This window comes from Ambystoma mexicanum, chromosome 5p (genome assembly GCF_040938575.1).
Source record: "Ambystoma mexicanum isolate Mex_15411 chromosome 5p, UKY_AmexF1_1, whole genome shotgun sequence".
In the NCBI taxonomy this organism is placed as follows: domain Eukaryota; kingdom Metazoa; phylum Chordata; class Amphibia; order Caudata; family Ambystomatidae; genus Ambystoma; species Ambystoma mexicanum.
The window spans coordinates 791,235,953-791,258,519 of NC_090930.1; the positions used below are offsets into that span (position 1 = coordinate 791,235,953).

Here is a 22,567-nt window from a genome sequence, read left to right on the forward strand (position 1 = left end):
CGCGTTAAGAGATCCTTGCTTTACTCTGGCCCTTAACTTGGATGGCGGGCTGTTACCGGCAGGGTCTACCTGCGCTTTCAGGTTCTACCATCTCATTACTCTAGCTTCTCCAACTGCCTCACATGGTTTTCAAACACATTTATATGTGGATGACACAGCTCTCTTGTTGTCATTTTCATCTTTTTACAATTCTCTCCATCTGCATTTATCTTAAGTTTTATCCATCATAGAATGCTAAATGGCTTTTTACTTCTTACGTATGAACCCCAAAAAGCCAAATATGGTGTTCTTTTTTCCTGCATCACCTTTAATTTCAGGTCCCCTGTCAATTTCGTTTGCTCCTCTTCAAACATCTCCAGCTAGGTCTGGTATCTTTTTGTTTCTGCAGTCACATGTCAAACAGATCTTGCAAGCTTCTTGCCCATGCGGTTTTCAAGTGTACAATATTTGGAACATTTGCAACTTATTAACCTTTTCTTCTACTAAATTGTTAATTCAAGCTCTTGTTCTTTCCTGTTTAAATCAATTGTTGTTCTCTCTAGGTTGCTCTGCCTAAATATGCTTTGCTTCCACTGCAATCTATTTTTCATCCTGCTATCTGGATTTTAACTTGGGCTTTTCTTCCATCTTGCTCAGCTAAAATGGCTCCTGGTTACTTTGAAGGTTTGAGCATCATTTTACATGTATTATGTATTTGAAATGTGTTCCCAAGTTATCAACGTCTTATCTTACTAGCCTCATGTCTTTATATCAACCTGGTAGACCATTTGTTCTTCATCATTTGGGTTACTCACTACTCAACGCCCCCTTTGTGCTTCTTCCCGCTTTCACTCTTTGCAAAATCTTGCTCCCAAATTATGGAACCTTTTGACCTATGGAAATGCAGCACCTTCATATTGTTTATATCATATGGTAAATGAATACCTAGTGAATGTTTTGTTTCCTTCTAATGACCCATTGGCATTTTTTTCCTGATTATTGCTCTGTTCTTTTGTCAATTTTTCCTCTATGTTGTACCGTTACGGAGCTTTATTCAGCACACTGGATAAAAGCGCTGTATATGCAAAAATAAAAATTACAAATAAAAAATGTTAAATAAATTAAATAAATGGCAGTAACTCATCCTTACTATCATCTGGCTGAAGTTGGCCTCACTGCAGATTCTGACTGTCAGATCTGATTACTTGTGGAGAATTTGTATTAAGTAATTCCTGTAAGATAGCTCATAGGGTTGAGCACTCGCTGGTGTGATCTGTGTGTGATTTACAGGTTGCAGGTTCGAATGCCGGCAAGGCCAATTCAGACTTTCATCTTTCCGAGGCCTATAAATAAGTACCAGCTTGGGGTGGATGATAATTGTATGCAAATATGTTCTTTGTACAGCACTTTGGTGAAAGTGTAATATAAATAACAAATCATTAGCATGAGATGTGATGAACACACAATGCAAAAAAAAAACATAAATGTGTTGCACAGAGGAATTAAGGGGCTCTGCATCAATGATATTTGGTGGATTGGTCACTTTTTAGTTCTCATTTGCACTGCAGTTGAAAAAGCTATTAAATGTGTGCAAAAGCCAGGAATTTGTGGTTAAGTCAACCAAGCTGCCCCTTGCCGTGTTTGACAATATCCTCTTTTTGTGTGTTTTGTTTAGGGTGCTGGTTGGTGCTCCGAAGGCAGACTCCAAATTCGGGTCTTCCATGAAGTCTCCCGGAGCTGTCTTTAAATGTCGAGTCCACACCAATCCCGACAGAAGGTGCACGGAGCTGGACATGGGAAGAGGTATGTTGCATTTAAAGACACACTTAATGGCAGGCACTTTTAATGAAGCAAAGCAGTGGTCAACAGCATCACTGAGAAAAAGCACTGGCCAGCTCTATCACTGAGATAGACTACAGCACTGCCAAGTGTTATCCCTAAGACAGGAGAGAATCCAACACTACAACTAAGAAACAACTCTAGCCAGCTCTATCACTGAGATAAAGTACAGCACTGCCAAGTGCTATCCCTAAAACAGGAGAGAATCCAACACTACAACTAAGAAACAACTCTAGCCAGATCTATCACTGAGATAGAGTACAGCACTGCCAAGTGCTATCCCTGAGACAGGAGAGAATCCAACACTACAACTAAGAAACAACTCTTGCCAGCTCTATCACTGAGACAGAAGAGAAACTAACACTACCACTGAGAAACAGCACTGCTCGAGAAACCAACACAACCACTAAGAAACAACATGCGCCAGCATTGAGATACAAGAGAAACCAACTTTACCACTAAGAAACAACACTGGCCAGCTCTTTCACTGAGACACAAGAGAAGCCGACACTACCACTAAGAAACAACACTGGCAAGAATTGAGACACAAGAGAAACCAACACTACCTCTAAGAAACAGCACTGGCCAGCTCTACCACTGAGACAGAACCCTGACCATCTCTATTACTGAGACACAGCGCTACCCCAGGACCCTCACTGAGACAGAACGCAGAACAGCACCATCACTGAGATACAGCACTACCCAGCTGTAGCACTGAGACACAGCAACGCCCAGCACCATCCCTGAGACACAACACTTCCTATCGGCAGCATTAAGACACACCACCGCCCAGCACCATCACTGAGACAAAACGCAGAACAGCACTGTTGCTGAGATACAGCACTGCCCAGTTCTAGCACTGAGACACCGTGCTTCCCAGCGCTAGAACTGAGACCAGCATTGTCATTGAGACAATGCACTGGCCAGCTCTATCGCTAACAGACAAAACACCGCACTGAGAAACAGCCGTGCACAGCACTTTTACTGAAAGTCAAACCCGGCCTGACGTTTTAAATCTTTGTCCATCACGAATTAAATTATTTAACAGCACCTGCATTCCCTTGCTTGATGCAGTACAACAGCCATACTGATTAAGTGTTGCATTGGGCGACAGCCATACCTCTTTGATGCATTGATTGGATTACGATTGCCATTGCTTAAGGAAACCTACTTTACAAACAGCACGTCAAATACAAATCGGATTTTCTGGAAAACATTATTGATATGTGTTGTTAAATGTAACTTAATTAATTGACTATAATCAAATGAGCATGCTGCACTCTTAGCGTGTATTGACAGGTAACTATGTGGGAGTGGTGTGAAAGAGTGCCTTCCCCACCACACGCTTGGAGCGGTAGGAAGCAGTGGTCTCATCATAAGGCGGGCTCTGTGGCTCTGTCCAACACCTATCCCGTTCAAAAAAAGGGCATGGGTTGTCTCAGCTGTGGCTCTGTCCAACACCTTTCCAATTCAGACGAGCTGCATGGGTGGGCTCAGCTATTGCTCTGTCCAACACTTATCCCATTCAGAAAAAGGGCATGGGTGGGCTCAGCTGTTGCTCTATCCAACACCTATCCCTGTCTTAAGCAGTGCATGGGTGGGCTCAGCTGTGGCTCTGTCCAACACCTATCCCGGTCTTAAGCAGTGCATGGGTGGGCTCAGCTGTGGCTCTGTCCAACACCTATCCCGGTCTTAAGCAGTGCATGGGTGGGCTCAGCTGTGGCTCTGTCCAACACCTATCCCGGTCTTAAGCAGTGCATGGGTGGGCTCAGCTGTGGCTCTGTCCAACACCTATCCCGGTCTTAAGCAGTGCATGGGTGGGCTCAGCTGTGGCTCTGTCCAACACCTATCCCGGTCTTAAGCAGTGCATGGGTGGGCTCAGCTGTGGCTCTGTCCAACACCTATCCCGGTCTTAAGCAGTGCATGGGTGGGCTCAGCTGTGGCTCTGTCCAACACCTATCCCGGTCTTAAGCAGTGCATGGGTGGGCTCAGCTGTGGCTCTGTCCAACACCTATCCCGGTCTTAAGCAGTGCATGGGTGGGCTCAGCATTTGCTCTGTCCAGCACCTGTTCCAGTCTGATATACTGCATGCGCTGGTTCAGCATTTGTTCTGTCCAACACCTTTTCCAGTCTGATAAACTGCATGGGCTGCCTCAGCATTTGCTCTGTCCAACACATGTCCCAGTCTGATAAACTGCATGGGCTGGCTCTGCATTTGCTCTATCCAACACCTGTCCCAGTTTGATACACTGCATGGGCTGGCTCAGCATTTTTGCTCTGTCCAACACCTGTTCCAGTCTGATAAACTGCATGGGCTGCCTCGGCATTTGCTGTGTCCAACACCTGTCCCAGTCTGATAAACTGCATGGGCTGGCTCGGCATTTGCTCTGTCCAACACCTGTCCCGGTCTTAAGCAGTGCATGGGTGGGCTCAGCTGTGGCTCTATCCAACACCTAATGTGCGAGTTGGCCTCGCTCTGGCTACTTCTAACAACTATCCCGTTTAGATAAGCAGCATGGGCTGACTTAGCTATGGATCTGCCCCCCATTTCCCCAATTCAGATACATTGCATGGGTTGGCTAAGCTGTGGCTCTGTCCAACACCTATCTCAATCAAGATAAAATGCATGGATTAGCACAGCTGTGTTTCTGTCCAACACTTATCACAGTCAGAAAAACGCCATGTGCTTTCTCAGCTGTGGCTCTGTCCAACAACTATCGCACTGAGAGTAAGGGCATAGGCTGGTTCACCTGTGGCTCTATCCAACGCCTACCCTAGACAGATAAACTGAATGCTTTGGCTGAGCAGGGGCCTGTCCAATACTTATCCGACTCAAGCCGCATGGTTTGGCTCAGCTATGACGCTGTTGAACATCCAACCCAGTCATACAGCTCAGCTGTGGCTATGTCCAGCACATTTCCCATTCAGATAAGCAGCGCGGTTCAGATTAGTTATGGCTCTGTCCACCACCCTCCCCATTCAAATAGACTGGATGGTTTGGCTCAGCAGTGGCTCTGCCCAATACCTCTCCCAGTCAGATAACCTGCAGGGGTTGGCTCAGCAGTGGCACTGTCAAATAGTTATCTCATCTCGACTACCTGTATGGGTTTGCTTGGCTGTGCCTCTGTCCAGCACCTGTTACATTCTGATCACTTGCCTGGGTGGGCTCAGCTGTGCCTCTGTCAAACACCTATCCCAGTCTGATAAACTGCGTGAGCTGGCTCGGTATTGCTCTGTCCAACACCTGTCCCAATCTGATAAACTGCATGTGCTGGCTTGTGATTTGCTCTGTCCAACACCTGCCCCAGTCTGATAAACTGCATGTGCTGGCTTGTGATTTGTTCTGTCCAACACCTGTCCCAGTCTGATAAACTGCATGGGCTAGCTCTGCATTTGCTCTGTCCAACACCTGTCCCAGTCTGATACACTGCATGCGCTGGTTCAGCATTTGCAATGTCCAACACCTGTTCCAGTCTGATAAACTGCATGGGCTGCCTCAGCATTTGCTCTGTCCAACACCTGTCCCAGTCTGATAAACTGCATGGGCTGGTTCGGCATTTGCTCTGTCCAACACCTGTCCTAGTCTGATAAACTGCATGGGCTTGCTCTGCATTTGCTCTGTCCAACACTTGTCCAGTCTGATAAACAGCATGGGCTGGCTCAGCATTTGCTCTGTGCAACAACTGTCCCAGTCTGATAAACTGCATGGTCTGGCTTGGCATTTGCTGTGTGCAACACCTGCCCCAGTGTGATGAACTGCATGGACTGGCTCAGCATTTGCTCTGTCCAACACCTGTTCCAATCTGATAAACTGCATGGGCTGGCTCGGCATTTGCTCTATCCAACACCTGTCCCAGCCAGATAAACTGCATGGGCTGGCTTAGCTGTGGCTCTGTCCAACACATGTCCCAGTCTCATAAACTGCATGGGCTGGCTCAGCATTTGCTCTTTCCAACACCTGTCCCAGTCTGATAAACTGCATGGCTGCCTCGGCTTTTGATATATCCAACACCTGCCCCAGTCTGATAAACTGCATGTGCTGGCTTGTGATTTGTTCTGTCCAACACCTGTCCCAGTCTGATAAACTGCATGGGCTAGCTCTGCATTTGCTCTGTCCAACACCTGTCCCAGTCTGATACACTGCATGCGCTGGTTCAGCATTTGCAATGTCCAACACCTGTTCCAGTCTGATAAACTGCATGGGCTGCCTCAGCATTTGCTCTGTCCAACACCTGTCCCAGTCTGATAAACTGCATGGGCTGGTTCGGCATTTGCTCTGTCCAACACCTGTCCTAGTCTGATAAACTGCATGGGCTTGCTCTGCATTTGCTCTGTCCAACACTTGTCCAGTCTGATAAACAGCATGGGCTGGCTCAGCATTTGCTCTGTGCAACAACTGTCCCAGTCTGATAAACTGCATGGTCTGGCTTGGCATTTGCTGTGTGCAACACCTGCCCCAGTGTGATGAACTGCATGGACTGGCTCAGCATTTGCTCTGTCCAACACCTGTTCCAATCTGATAAACTGCATGGGCTGGCTCGGCATTTGCTCTATCCAACACCTGTCCCAGCCAGATAAACTGCATGGGCTGGCTTAGCTGTGGCTCTGTCCAACACATGTCCCAGTCTCATAAACTGCATGGGCTGGCTCAGCATTTGCTCTTTCCAACACCTGTCCCAGTCTGATAAACTGCATGGCTGCCTCGGCTTTTGATATATCCAACACCTGTCCCAATCTGATAAACTGCATGGGCTGGCTCGGCATTTGCTCTGTCCAACACCTATCCCAGTCTGATAAAATGCATGTGTTGGCCTGTGATTTGCTCTGTCCAACACATGTCCCAATCTGATAAACGGCATGTGCTGGCTCGGCATTTGCTCTGTCCAACACTTTTCCCAGTCTGATAAACAGCATGGGCTGGCTCAGTATTTGCTCTGTGCAACAACTGTCCCAGTCTGATAAACTGCATGCTCTGGCTTGGCATTTGCTGTGTGCAACACCTGTCCCAGTGTGATAAACTGCATGGGCTGGCTCAGCATTTGCTCTGTCCAACACCTGTTCCAGTCTGATGAACTTCATGGGCTGGCTCAGCATTTGCTCTGTCCAACACCTGTCTCAGCCAGATAAACTGCATGGGCTGGCTTAGCTGTGTCTCTGTCCAACACATGTCCCAGTCTGATAAAGTGCATGGGCTGGCTCAGCATTTGCTCTATCCAACACCTGTCCCAGTTTGATACACTGCATGGGCTGGCTCAGCATTTTTGCTCTGTCCAACACTTTTCCCAGTCTGATAAACAGCATGGGCTGGCTCAGTATTTGCTCTGTGCAACAACTGTCCCAGTCTGATAAACTGCATGCTCTGGCTTGGCATTTGCTGTGTGCAACACCTGTCCCAGTGTGATAAACTGCATGGGCTGGCTCAGCATTTGCTCTGTCCAACACCTGTTCCAGTCTGATGAACTTCATGGGCTGGCTCAGCATTTGCTCTGTCCAACACCTGTCTCAGCCAGATAAACTGCATGGGCTGGCTTAGCTGTGTCTCTGTCCAACACATGTCCCAGTCTGATAAAGTGCATGGGCTGGCTCGGCATTTGCTCTATCCAACACCTGTTCCAGTCTGATAAACTGCATGGGCTGCCTCGGCATTTGCTGTGTCCAACACCTGTCCCAGTCTGATAAACTGCATAGGCTGGCTCGGCATTTGCTCTGTCCAACACCTGTCCCAGTCTGATAAACTGCATGTGTTGGCTTGTGATTTGCTCTGTCCAACACCTGCCCCAGTCTGATAAACTGCATGTGTTGGCTTGGGATTTGCTCTATCCGACACCTGTCCCAGTCTGATAAACTGCATGGTCTTGCTCTGCATTTGCCCTGTCCAACACCAGTCCCAGTCTGATATACTGCATGGGCTGGATCAGCATTTGCTCTGTCCAGCACCTATTCCAGTCTGATAAACTGCATGGGCTGCCTCAGCAATTGCGCTGTCCAACACCTGGCCAAGTCTGATAAACTGCATGGGCTGGCTCGGCATTTGCTCTGTCCAACACCTGTCCCAGTCTGATAAACTGCATGGGCTGGTGCAGCATTTGCTGTGTCCAACACCTGTCCCAGTCTGATAAACTGCATGGGCTGGCTCGGCATTTGCTCTGTCCAACACTTGTCCCAGTCTGATAAACGCCATGGGCTGGCTCGGCATTTGCTCTGTGCAACACCTGTCCCAGTCTGATAAACTGCATGGTCTGGCTTGGCATTTGCTGTGTGCAACACCTGTCCCAGTGTGATAAACTGCATGGACTGGGTCAGTATTTGCTCTGTCCAACATCTGTTCCAGTCTGATAAACTGCATGGGCTGGCTCGGCATTTGCTCTGTCCAACACCTGTCCCAGCCAGATAAACTGCATGGGCTGGCTTAGCTGTGGCTCTGTCCAACACATGTCCCAGTCTGATAAACTGCATGTGCTGGCTTGTGATTTGCTCTGTCCAACACCTGTCCCAGTCTGATAAACTGCATGGGCTGGATCGCCATTTGCTCTGTCCAACACCTGTCCCAGTCTGATAAACTTCATGGGCTGGCTCGGCATTTGCTCTGTCCACCGTCCAAGTCTGATAAATGCCATGGGCTGGCTCGGCATTTGCTCTGTGCAACACCTGTCCCAGACTGATAAACTGCATGGTCTGGCTTGGCATTTGCTGTGTGCAACACCTGTCCCAGTGTGATAAACTGCATGGGCTGGGTCAGTATTTGCTCTGTCCAACATCTGTTCCAGTCTGATAAACTGCATGGGCTGGGTCGGCATTTGATCTGTCCAACACCTGTCCCAGCCAGATAAACTGCATGGGCTGGCTTAGCTGTGGCTCTGTCCAACACATGTCCCAGTCTGATAAACTGCATGTGCTGGCTTGTGATTTGCTCTGTCCAACACCTGTCCCAGTCTGATAAACTGCATGGGCTGGATCGCCATTTGCTCTGTGCAACACCTGTCCCGGTCTGATATACTGCATGGGCTGGCCCAACATTTGCTCTGTCCAAAACCTTTTACAGTCTGATAAACTGCATGGGCTCACTCGCCATTTGCTGTGTCCAACACCTGTCCCAGTCTGATAAACTGCATGGGCGGGCTCGGCATTTGCTCTGTGCAACATCTGTGCCAGTCTGATAAACTGCATGGGCTAGCTCGGCATTTGCTCTGTCCAACACCTGTCCCAGTCTGATAAACTACATGGGCTGGCTCGACATTTGCTCTGTCCAACACCTGTCCCTGTCAGATAAACTGCATAGGTTGGCTCAACTGTGGCTCTGTCCAACACCTATCCCAGTCTAATAAACGGAATTGGTTGGCCGAGCTTTCGCTCTGTCTCTCCCACCTGTCACCGTCAGGTAAACTGCATTGGTTGGCTCAGCTGTGGTGCCCAACACCTATCTTACTCAGATAAACTGCCTGGATTGGATTGGCTCAGCGGTGGCTCTGTCCAACACCTTCCACATTCAGATAAACATCATGGTTTGGCTAAGATATGGCTCTGTCCAACACCTATCACACCTAACATGGGGTGTAACCAAATCATAATCTGAGGAGTTGATTTATGTGACCTGAACTGCCACAATTCTTTGTTTTGGTTAATTTACACTGATTTATGTATCAGTGCAATCCCGAAACTATTGTTTGTATTCTGAACAGCTTCCTTAAGGGAGATGAATTGCTGCTTCGAGTTGGCAAGTGTTTTGTGCCATTAGAGGTGCCGTCTAGACTCCGGCAATTTCTACACAGAACAACAATACTTCCTGGGTTTCAATGGCGCGCATCTCTGAAGAGTGTACCTGGTTTCCGGCCCATATGAAGCCCAGCGGAATGGGACTGGAAAGGAATCACCCCAATGTCTGGCCGTTAGTATTTGTAAAGTACTTTGGGTGTATTCAAAAGGTTCTGATAACATAACGATGATAATCACATTCTCACTTGCCAAATTAACCCAGTAGTTGCCCTTCTGAGGAGCAGCAGCAATGAGGCTTCAGAAGAGGTAGCTCTGCCAAACGAGTTGGCATGTGTGGCACAGAGAATGGGCATCTGATATGCGGGTCTATGCGATTCTATCGACCACATTTATGTGGTGGTCTAGCCCACACATTGGGCCTCATTACGATCCTGGCGTTGGACCATGGTGCTAATAGCACCATGGTCCATGCCGGTAATTTACCGACTCCGCCATGGCGGAATGGGGAATTACCGCCCCATTCCAAGGTTGGCGGGGCGGTAATTCCCCATGCCGCCATGCCCCTTCCCCATTCCCATTTTTGCCCCATAAGGCTCATTGGAAATGGGGAAGGCGCTAAGTACGGTGCCGCAAATTGCGGCACCGTACTTAGCACCAAGGTCCCTTTGCGGGTTGGTTTTCAACGCCTGCAAAAAGCAGGCATTAAAGTCTCCAACCCGCAAAGGGACCTCGTAATCAGGCGCTAAGGGATTACCGGTACGGGTACCCTTACCGGTACCGGTAATCCCTTAGCGCCAGGGTCGTAATGAGGCCCATTGATGCCTCGCATGCCCCGATTTGCCTATGCCATGTTTAATGTATGACGGACACATAGATGCCAGTTTCAGCACTGGTTGTCTGCCATGATATGATATGATAGGTTATTTATAATGCACTTAATACCCAGAGGTTTCTAAGTGTGGACCCCGGGGATGAACCTGTGGTGCTCCGTGTCGGCTTGCTTCCAAGGCAAGCACGTTGCCCCTGAGCTATCCTTCCAAAACCATGTTCATTGAACTCTTGAAGCCACACTTGTTCACAGCTGGGCTTGCACAGCCTGGCATCTGTTCACTTTCTTCTTCTCAGAGGTAGATAAAAAGAGGTGTCGTGAAGAAAAGCAAGGTATGTTTTTGGGGAGCAGCAAGCATGTAGCCATAGTGCTCTCTCAAAGGAATAGCCTCCATGGAGCTGCCCATCTCAGGGTACTTCATTGCATCGTGCTTTTCCCACCCTTATGCCAGTTTAGAGCGCAGGGGAAGACCGGAGAGGCACAGAGTGGGCATGAGAGGAAAGTAAGTACTGTGAAACGAAGGATGAGGACATACTCTCTCGCTCCGTCAGCATGGGCAGTTGGGGGCTGCCTGGGCCTCCCCTCATTTACCCAAGGGCTGGTGCATCTGGCAGGTGTGAGATTTTGGAATTGGAGGCATAGCGCTGCCAGGCCCGCCCTGCTTGAGATGCTGAGGGCAGGTTGGAAGCAGTGCTCTGCTTCTGTATGCCATCTGCGGATGCTCTGCCCTGTTGGCCCACACTGCCAGTAATGCAGAACTGAGGGCGAACTTCACTGATTTCACTTCGCCAGTAATTCCAACCTCCCCTAGTAGTTACCTAGATTTCTCATAAAGTGGACATCCCATACTTGGCTCCCTCACCTCCCAATTAGCATCTATATAGCTCCCTTGTCTCATTTGCTATAGCGGCGTGGTCTGCAATAGCGTATGCCCACTGATGAACATCCAACGCTTGCCCAAGCTTTCTCGCCTGCTTGACATCTGTTTGAAGAGATGGCAAACATGGCTGAAACATAAGTAGCTGATGTTAAAGAGTGGAGCAAATGAGCTTCTCCTACCAGGGAAGAAACCTGTGTCTCAATGTGTGCCCATTGCACTTTCAGAAGTGATGGGACCACATGCCACGTCGGTAGATAATGTTAGGGGCCTACGTGATGTCATCACACAAAATAGGCATCTATTTCGAAGGTCAACTGAGCGATCAACCTCCTACACACTTAAAACCTGTCTGGACTGCTAATATAGGACGAGGTACCCGCTTCTTTTACTCGTAAGAATTTATTTACAAATACAATTAGATAGTCAATTTATACAACACACTTTTACCATTCGATTCAGCATAAAGGAAACATTACATACAAAATTAACACCATAACATTCATCATCACATTAAAACACAAATGATAAAACCAATCATAAAGTGCCATGTCCTCGAATGCCCCCGTGTTGAGTACTAACAACTGTGAAACTCCAATAGCCAACTGTGCCAAGTTACACATATTCTGTAGACCCTCTTGTAGATCTACCTACCCATCATCAACAGGTTTCATTCTTTCAATCTTAGAATCAATCTGTAGAACTTCTTCAGGGGCTAATGTTCCTGCTGATCACATCCATTCATTACTTCATGCTAAGGTGAAAAAGTGCTCTCAGCTATGCTGCTGGGAGCCGTACAATCTTGTACCTAACCACCCTAACTCCTCTTTTCCTATACGCGCTAGGTCTACTTCTTGCCCTTCAGAATTTCTTCTAAAGCTTAGACAGCCTCTTTTAGTACAGTGCATGTCTTGCTTTTGTGGGCCCTCTTAGTCAGCCTTCAAAGCGGAACAGTGCCCTTTTTATTGTTGCTCGCCGTCTGACACTTTCTGTGGATAAATCACACACAACCTGTGATACATTCTATTTTGATGTACCCTCTCGCATTTCAGTACAGTTTACCAGTCTACACTAGTAGTGTCTATTCTGACTTATCTACAGACGGGCCCATGTCTTCACTTGTTGGCAAAATCTACGTATCCGTAAGTCTGTACATTCTTAAATGTGGAGAACATCAGATACTTTCCACTGTTTAAAAGGTCACTTACTTGTGTTTCAAACACACTGTGTCCCGGTGGTTAAGGGGTTATCCCACGTTCACCTGCCTTGTAGCGGCTTGAAATCTGAAAAGGGGGTGTAATATTGTGTGCACACTCAGTGATTATTCTTAGCCCGTATCCTCTCAGCCGGATTGCTTACCGCAGGTAACCACACATCACTTACTTGTATATGCTCATAGCGTGCTCTCTGTGATGTAGACACGTCTCGAAGAAAGCATTCTGAAAAACCATGGAATCTACATTAGCCTCCCTGACTGCTACTTACACGGGCTCAATCTGCCTTGTGCTAACATGATGCTTATTAGTGATCAAGTCATCTCCTTACCAATGGCACATTATTGCTGAATCCGATTTCCACCTATACAGGTCACAACACTAATGTTGGTAGTTAGGTGGTCTTTGTTCCTTTACTGTAACGCAACATGGATTGCATTAAATCTGAAACCCCCCACATCCCCCCCCCCCCCAAAAAAACTGCATCTGCTACAGAATCGGGCTAAAATATTATTTTGCTCTGAAGAGCTCTGATCATATATCAAAGTGAACTTACATTAAATGTAGGGACACTATTTGCAAAGCCCACAGGAGTCCCCCCCTAACTGCCTGGATCAGGATCTATTCCCCCACAAATCATCCAGAAGTCCTTTTCCATCGACTGTAGTTTGGCCCATGCACATATTAATTTGCACACATGCGTGTATTGCGTATTAGTTATTGATAATTGTTCACGTTTCTATACGGATTGCATGCATACATTATTTATTAAGTTTAGTCGAGCAATGTTCCCATAAGAGTTTCTGTTTGCGAGCACTGTGAGGCCAGTTTAAGTAGGCACATAGGGCCTCATTATGAGTAAGGCAGTGTGGGAAAAAACGGGCACACTGCATTACTGCCGCATAACTACGCCGCCGTACTACAACTTTCAGAAGTGACTCTGTCCAATACCTGTCCCGCGCAGCGAAACTGCAGGGGTTGGATCAGCTGTGGCTTTGCAGAATGTCCTAGTTACCTGTCCCTCTATGTATGTAAGTACGTATCCATGTACGTATGTAACAAAAGAATAATATCATCCAATGTAACTCCGACAAACTTAAATTGTATGTAACTAAGTATAAGCAACACTGTAACAAGCGCCACAATGCCTTCGGTCTGCTGTGCGCTCAACAAATGCGAATAAATAAATAAATGCTGGAGGAAAATCCTCCACCTTACTGCCAAAAAAACAGCAAAGTCCTATGGACTCCAAAAGATTGGGACTTACACCGCCTATCAACACTGGTAATCCCATGGATAAATCTGCGGTACCATGTGGCAGTAACAGTAAATTACCACTGAAATACACTAAACATGTAATGAGGCCCATAGTGCTTTATGAAACCCAGGTAAATGTCAACAATCAAAGACAGACTAGAAGCATGTATCTTGCTGTGCAATATGAATATATGTATCCTTATGCATAGTTGCCTAACGTCTGGGAGGTTCCCAGAGTGTCTGGAATTTCACCTTCTTCTCTGGGTTTCTGAGGGAGAGCATGGCAACTCTGGGATACTGGTAGGCAAGCTACAGGTGATTAAATCCACCCACTTTAATGTGTTTCAACACAATCTGATTGTTCATGGCCAATCACATTTGAATGTGGGTTGAGTTTGAGGTGCCTACCATGGCTTTGCTCCAATGGGAAGGGGGTAGATATGCAATGCACAGCTTGTCAAGGGTTGCCTCCCGGAGGAGTATTGCTGACTGCTGTGCTGCAACAGCTCTGTTTGTGGAAAGCCTGAGGTGTCATGGCATGTTGACCTGGTGGTGCACATTGAGAGCAGAGGACCAGGGGCACTGCTCTGATCACTGATGGCTATGTTGTACTGGGGACAGGCATTCCAGCTGCCGATGGGATGAGCTTACCTGAACCAGTGACAGCTGGTGAATCTTTTATAGAAGGCATATACATCAAACAAATGTGTCCCGAATATGCGGGAGCGAATGAGCGTAGTGAGGCAATCTGAGAACATTTTAAAAATAATGGGTTAAAGTTGTGCCTTTTCCAGCACACTTTCTGTGCAAAATTGCCAAAAAGCCACGAGATTGCATTCGTTTTTCTATGCTAGCACACACATAAATCTAATAGATACAAGTCACCAACAGTGCACAGGAGCATTTTCCAATATACTTTCATAATGCCTTTGCCCACAATATATGCCAGCATAAATAAAATCCTTTTGCTGTCTATGTGCATACACATACATGCAGGCTGCACCATTATATGCCAATATTACCCAACACAAACTTACTATTGTTGGATTTTCCAGCCAGTAAAACACGCCATGCCACAGTAAGAAAGTATATGCAGATTGGCAACATCCAAGTGGGCCACTCAATCCACCTAATAACACTGATTATGTTTGCTTTAATCTTGATGCCCAGTAAAAAAATGCCATGCCCCAGTACGAAAGTGTATGCTAACTGGTACAGCCAATGTAGGCCCCTCTAGTGACATAACAGCACCTATCATGTTGCGTTACCCTTAATCCCCATTAAACAAATACCATGCCACAGTAAGAAAGTATATGTAGACTGTCATCACCAATGTGGGCCAGTCTAGACACATAGTAACACTTGTCATGTTTGCTTTACCCTTGATGCCCAGTAGAAATGCCTGCCACCGTAGGAAAGTATATGCAGACTGGTAGGCCAGTATAGCCACCTAATGATACTTTTCCTGTTTGTGTTTTTCATGTTGCCCTTGATGCACAGTAAAGAATTCCATGCCACATGGATTTTTTAACTGATCATCAAGGGTAAAGCAAACCATGCTGCCAGGTGCCAGAAACCGCATCACTCCTCTAAATGTAGTAACCTGCTCCCCCTTCAGACACAGAGGCACACACTCTCAGTCATATGCATTGATACAACATGCACTCTCTCATTGACCTGCACATTCATACAACATTCAGACAACTTACATGCACACATACATAAATAACATACATATATAAATTAAAACTCACAAACATACACACACATACATACAAACAAACATATTACACACACATAAATCATACTTCCCTTGCTTGATTGCACCCACAGTAGTCCACACACGCCACCACACAGGACTGGATGGCCCGCCTCTCTTCTTGCGTGAACATGCTGACTGATTAGAGAGGAATTGTCTCCTGTCAGTCAGTGTGTCTGCACTGTTAATACAATAATGAGATGCTGTGAGGAATTGCCATCTGGCACGGGTCTACAAGCCCTGGCTTTTTAAAATTTTTATTAATTAATAAACTGATGTGGGTAATTCTTTATCAGAAGGGTTAGCCTGCTAAATAGGCCCCCCTTTTTGCAAACTCCATGCCAAAGCATAGTGCTCCCTGTGCCCTGATACATCAACATCCTGATCTGCACACCTGGCACAAGGTTGGATGGGGTTGCCAACCAATCATAAGGCTCGCCATGCACTTTCACATACTATGTTGCAGTTATCAATCCGCTGCCATATTCTCTGCTATAATCAGTATACTACATATGTAGAAGTAGCTCAGGGCGTGTCCTACAGACAAGGGGCAGCCAATGAGATGTTAACACTTATACGATTCTATAAGTAGATATGTTCCCCCTAATTCAATCCCTCCCGTTAATATGTTTTGTAAAATGCCACGTGGGATAACGTCATAGATGATGTATAAAAAAGTGTATAAACTATGTACATACAAGAGGCAATGTGATTATGCAAGCATCTATTTTGATAGTTGTACAACTCCCTGCTTTCGTTCATTGAGATTAAAGCAGTATTTTATCATCTCCCTTAGGTCTGTCCAGTTATTTGTTTTAAGATGTTTATTGGTAATGCCATCTAGCGCATAGAGGATGCTTCAAGGTGCTACAGCACACCACCCTGTTGGTTGATGACGTCTATGTGGTGCTCCTCTACGTAACAGCACATATGTCTGTTTCTGTATGATGTGTCACAAGTCCATACAATAGCACACTGGAACGTTTTGTGTATGGGGCTCTGACGAGTATGCCATAATGTGCCCACACTTAAACACATAAAGCAATCAAAGAAGTTGTCTCTAGTTGAACATCCACTAGGCCAAACACCCTTTCTACACTGCTGGATCACAATCTTGACTAGCTGCAGGGCAGCACTAATAAAAGATGCTAATGCCAGCTCTGTTAGATAAAGCATGGGCCTGCTCTTTTTGCAGATATAACCCATGAGGCCTGCGTAATGATAAGGAGGTAGTGGCTGAAGCACTGTGAACCCTTTACCATGCATTAGAAGCAGTGGTAGAAGTGTACCAAAACAAGTTGTGGAACTGTGACCCCGGGGGATAGAGCAGACAGGAAGGGAGCAAGGTGCACCGAATTTTTCAAGGGTCGCAGCCATGCTGGTTGACAGCCAAGTGAGTTGAAACAGATTTCCGTTTAGCTGTAACTGCTATTGGTTGGTAAAGCAGAGAACTGTGCTTTAACTTCACAAAGAACAGTTCCAGAATAGTGGAAATGGTTGCAAAAAGTAGTGGAACAGTTAACAGTAAAAAATAAAAGTAGTGAAACGCTGTTCCCGACCGTTCTCGCTCACTTCGACCACTGATTAGAAGCCAGTTTTGTTTAAAACACTTCATCAGCTGACTGGTCAGGTTACATTTTGTAAGAGGTACAATCATTTCTGTGTATTCTTTCTGTGCATTGTTTATTGGGTTTTCTCTTGTAGGATATAATTTCCTGTCTATACATATAATTCTCTCAAGATATTTCTGTATTGGGTGATGGGCATGCTCAACAAGAATCAGAAAAGCCCTGGTTCCCCATTTGAGTGGCTGATGTTGCAGCCATTTTATACTCGCATCCGAAAATGTAAGCTGCCCGAATGAGTATGTATTGTTCATGATAACAAGCATGTTAATGTTATGGTATGTGTTATGAACAGTTATGTGAGCACCAAACCATGTGTCTATGTATTTAGAGATTCACACATACAACCCTTTTTTTGATCACAGACTTGTTTGTCAAATATAGAGATATCTGATCACTGATATGTTCCTGAAATGCTCTTGTGATTTAATGCAAAGCAGACAGGAACACTCATTGGTGCTATTTGCCCCCTTGACCACTCTCAGAGACGTATTTTGAAAGAGTACAAAGGGAGTGTACCAGATTGTCCATCTTGGAATGATAACCTTCTATCAGGAAATAATTCATATTGTTAGTCTAGTATTGCCCCTTGCGAAATAAAAGTTGAGGTGGTACAAACAGAAAGTCTGCAACACGGGGCCAGTGGCACCTCAAACCCCGGCAAGCAAGTTACACTGCAGTGTGCCAGTACAGACAGTTTGAAACATTCTAGTGTTTCACCCTAGGCAGCAAGTTGCCTAGAAACATATTTATTTATTAATTATAGGTTTGTTAGTCAATTCTCTAAAGCGCTCTCGGCACAGTTAACTAATAACACGGTACTAATGCTTTAGTCTAATCATGCCATGCAGCGATGTATTCAAGTCCCTATTGTCACCCTACAGGCAATGATCGTGGCACGGCGTGTGGCAAGACCTGCAAAGAGGACAGAGATGACGAGTGGATGGGTGTGAGCCTGGCCCGGCAGCCCAAGGTTGACGGCAGCGTCCTGGTAAGACCTCCCCCCTGCGCAATCTCTCTTGATAAGTGTTTATCTCTCATTGGCGTGCGAGTGTGACAAGTCCGCGATAATGGATTTCGAAGGGACAGCCAAGGCAGAACATTTGATGCTATTTCAAGCATTTCTTGATCGCCAAGAAGATTATTTCAGGACGGTTGAGAAATACAGATGCAATCCAGATATCGGATTGAGTGGACAGACGGGCGGCTACACATGCAGGCCTGCTTTATGAGTTTGGAACCCTGCGCGTGCCGTGCCCTCACACTTACTTCATCGGCCGCCCTGTCCAAGAACTCACAGGCAGGATTTCTGGTGGATGCAATTAAATGGGCTTGCGCAGTGACATGATTTGTGTGTGGCTTCTTTTAGTGTGTATTGTTCTCCGTTCGGTTGGAGGTCTGGTGGGAGAGCCTTCCTCGAGTAGGCCAGCTTCTAAGCCTGACTAAGCTCAGCGGGGGACCGAAAGTCATTGCTTGGCTGCTTCTTCTGTGTTTGATGTAAAATGTGTAGGGGGGCTTGTTCCCAGAGGGCAGGGTGGCCTGTGCTGTTCACCCTCTGTGCATGGACACAGGCGTTCAATGATAGGACCACATGTGCAAAGGAGAGGCACTGGAACAGTCTGTTTTGCAACATGTTGTGATGTGCTGCAGAGCATTGCAAGCATTCTTTCTCAGTCGTCCATGGCTTGCAGTCAAGGGGGACATGCCCCCCTCTAACTAAGCAGACACAATCATATGCTGTAGAGGTTTTGTGGCTGCACTTCCTGTCACCACTGTATTAAGAGCTATCGGCTCCGAAGAGATTGGGGTAACCTTTAGGGGCAGTGAGGCATGGCGATGGGTTCCCACTTTGCCCCTTGTGGGCTACCTGGTCCCCCATGACTGTGCCTTGCTTCCCGTGTGGCCCCTCACCAGTACACCCCCAGTTTTGGCCTGTCACCCAAGCCCCTTGTCATGTCAAGGGCCACGGTGCTGATGGTTTTGCAGGAAGGTTCAATTTCACATGTAGGCCTCTGTCCCGGCGTTGGCAGCGATCTGCACTCAGGTTCGCAGCCGCAGCCTCACTCAGGCATACTAATGAGGGGGGCAGTGGGCGCTCCACTGCACACAGCTGGTTTTGCGTAATAATCTATTAATGCTTTGTCACCCTGCAAAGGTGGGGGCTGCTCCCCTCACTCTGGAGAGCCCCTTTATACATCTGGCCCCCATGTTCCTCAGTCTGGTACTAAATTGGCATTACAAAATAATCACGAGCTATTTCCCCCAGGGGTTTAAATAATCAACCAATATAAGGTTTCATTCCTTTATAGCATATGGCATTTCATAAATAGCATAAATACACACATAATTACATAAGATATATTTCAGCCAGCCAGTGGAATATTCTATGCCCCTCCTACATTCACAATATATATGTGATTACAAGTGTGAGTCTAATGTTGCACTGCCTAGAACAAAGAGTGCTTATTTTTTGCTTTTGTTTTCTATGCACTTGCTTTATGCTGACCCAACAAACACTGTGTTGCCAAAGGGCCTGGGTCATCAACAGCACCAGGATTCAGCCCTGGCTGTTTAGCAAGTAGCAATTCTCATTGTGGAATTTGCGAGCACATACACATAGCGAAAAGATAAGAAACACTGGAGGCCAGCTTGCATAAACTCCAACGCCGCCAGAATGCAGATGTCCAAGTCCATTGGTCTGGCTGCACACATTCTACTGATCTCACACAACCACCGCACCACACCTAGCACTAGTATGCAGCTACATATCACTCATTCCACACTGGCTGCACACATACCGAGTGCACCTGAGCATGTTTTGCTACATTACTCTCTCCACTGATCTGGATTGCAGTCCTCGAAGGCGGTCAACCCACAGCGCTTTGGCATCATACCAATGGTAAAAGGCGGTATACAAATGCCCAATAACATTACATAACACAATCCTATTGGCTAAACCTCCAGGACTGGCATAATTGCCATGGACTCAATTGGCAGCCCTGTGTATGCTTTATGAGATCCAGTTCTATATATTAAGCCACTCTGGACCTGATTGTGGTTGGTTTGACAATCTGTCAAATGGTTTATCCCCATTTTGGAGCCACTGAGCGTTCCAGGGGAAAATTCCATATTACTGCATGGGGTTTTGCAGTATGCAGTCATATCTCATCCGTTAAAGCTTTTGTGTGGCGGTAATTACTTCCACACAAATGCAGGTAGAAGTGAAAAGTTTTAGGTTTGAAACTCTGAATTTGGCAGAGCTGTATGTACATTTCCCAATACTTCATGTTTTACCATTACCAGTGAAGTCCTAATCATATCCAAAGTAAGGTGATTTGCATCTCTCGTGTTTTGTCAACTTCAAATGCCATTAACTTTATCATGCCAAAATTCTGTGCAAAATAAAACATCTTCATCGACAATCGGAGACCAATGCAGAGCTAAATGTTTCTGGAGGACTCCATTAGACGGCAAACCTAGAGGTAAATACACCTGTGAAAGATAGCTGGTGCTTTGTCATGGTGTTGCTGCAGAATGGCGTGCAATGATGATGTTGCTGTCCAGATGCTAAAGACACCACAGGTGTAATATCATTGTTAGACTAGCAGATGTTGCACCGATGCTCTCCTGATGTGTTCAGGTGAAATAGAAGAAGACTAGTTGACTTTCATGGAAGCATAGAGTTGTGATGAAGACAACCATGTGTTTAAGTGACCAAGTATTTTAAAATAGCAGTACCAAGAATACACTTTTCACAGCCACATAATTATTAGCAGTGGTAGAAGTGTACTCAAAGAATAAGTGGAACAATGACCTTGGTGGGGGATGGGGTAGGTTAGAGCATAATGCGACACGTGACAAGGAGTTGCGGCTGGGACGAGTTGACAGCCAAATGGGAGGAACGGGGAAAAGAGGCAGTGACCCGGTATTGTTTCACTTTTTTCCCAGTTGGTCAGTCAGTGGGATCATGTATGTATTGCCTGGACTCACACATCATAATTTCATTAGATCTTATAGCAAATGTCTATCTAAACAGACGCTGCTTCGACAGGGGCCTGAAACTAGAAAAAGATTGCCTTGTCATGAACAGATCTTCGTAATTTGCTCCCAATCCTGGGTCCGAGGAATGAAAGTCTTATCTCCTCTGACATGACTTAAAATTTCAGGGATGAATAGTCTGGGATTCTTATTAACCAAATGCTCCATCCTGGGATATACCGTGCAGTGCTATCCTGGAGCTAGACAGGAGCAGCCCCATGGATGCATTTGAAAAGGATGCAAAGATTTTTAGGCTGTATTAGCTCCTCTACAGGAAGCCACGCCCATTTTCCTGCGAAAGGCTTAGACATAAACACTTTTCCTAAATCCATCAGTGAGGCTTCATAAATGTATGGTCAGATTTCAGTTCAGCTGCACCTGCTATAAGATGATAAAGTCAAGAAGCATGCTATAACGTCAGAAAGTATTGTTCCGTAATGGTGAATATGGCTGTAAAAAAAGAAAAATTGCTCTCGACCGTTCCCGCTCCATTCGACCACTGACAAGTGGTTCAAATCATAATATATTGATCGCAACCACATATAAGACTTTAAGGTAAGAGCAGTTGACTCTTTAATTTTGGAAGTTGGGAGTAAATGGATTTTTCAAGTAGTAAAAAAGTATTTCTTATTGTTGCGTGGGGTATTTTTAGCCAAGCTAAATTGCATTTGGATTTGAAAAGAACACTTTCCTTGTGCCCAATTATTAGCATGCATGAAAGATTTATTTATGTCTGTTCATACAAGCCGTCTTCGGATAAGAATACATCTTGTTTATAACACACATGCTATTTCATGATTACTTAGCACATTTTATGTTTCCCGGGTTCATTGTAAAGCACACTGTGCACCCTAACATGAGGGTCCATGGCTGCAGGTTCCTTGTGAGTTTCCTCTTGAGGTTGCAGTGAGCATGCCATGCCTGCAGGCGGCCCCTGCTCCACACCCTGTCTGCGAGAGATCTGCAGTAAATACCTAGCCGCACCACAGCAAGTGGCATGTCGGTGGAACCTTGGAAGGGGATGGTTGCCCTTAGAAACTAAATGTAGGGACATAGCTTTGACCTTAGTTTAGCACAGACAGAGCGAGGCGTTCTTTCCTCTCTGGCTAAAGACAGAAACTGAAATCCACATATCCCGCTGGGATCCTTCCTGGTGCTATTTGAGGTTTCAGGTAAGGTGAAAATCAGCACAAACAAAGACAAGGGGTCTTCCATTGCGCGACCCCTTTGGGTCTCTACCTGTAGCATGAGGAGGGGGCCACAAGAATCCTGCTCTCCCGGGGAACAGGTTCTGAGTACAGGACCCTCCTGACATGCCTGCAAGCCTCCCAAATGGTGCCAGGCACCTTAGTTGGGAGTTCAGAGCCTCTGGTGGCATTTGGGCCCACGGGCTGGAGGAGCCGACAGAGACAGATAGAAAGGATGTCAGGAGTGCTC

General features: G+C 46.2%; 1 protein-coding gene across 1 annotated transcript in view; it reads left to right on the top strand.

Moving 5' to 3' along the window:
• ITGA9 (integrin subunit alpha 9) overlaps positions 1-22,567 on the top strand; it is a 1,159,507-nt gene that overhangs the window by 106,053 nt on the left and 1,030,887 nt on the right. Inside the window, exons 2-3 of the mRNA XM_069613210.1 lie at positions 1,655-1,782; positions 17,977-18,083. Coding sequence (XP_069469311.1) covers positions 1,655-1,782; positions 17,977-18,083 — 235 coding nt within the window. The remainder of the gene's footprint in view (positions 1-1,654; positions 1,783-17,976; positions 18,084-22,567) is intronic.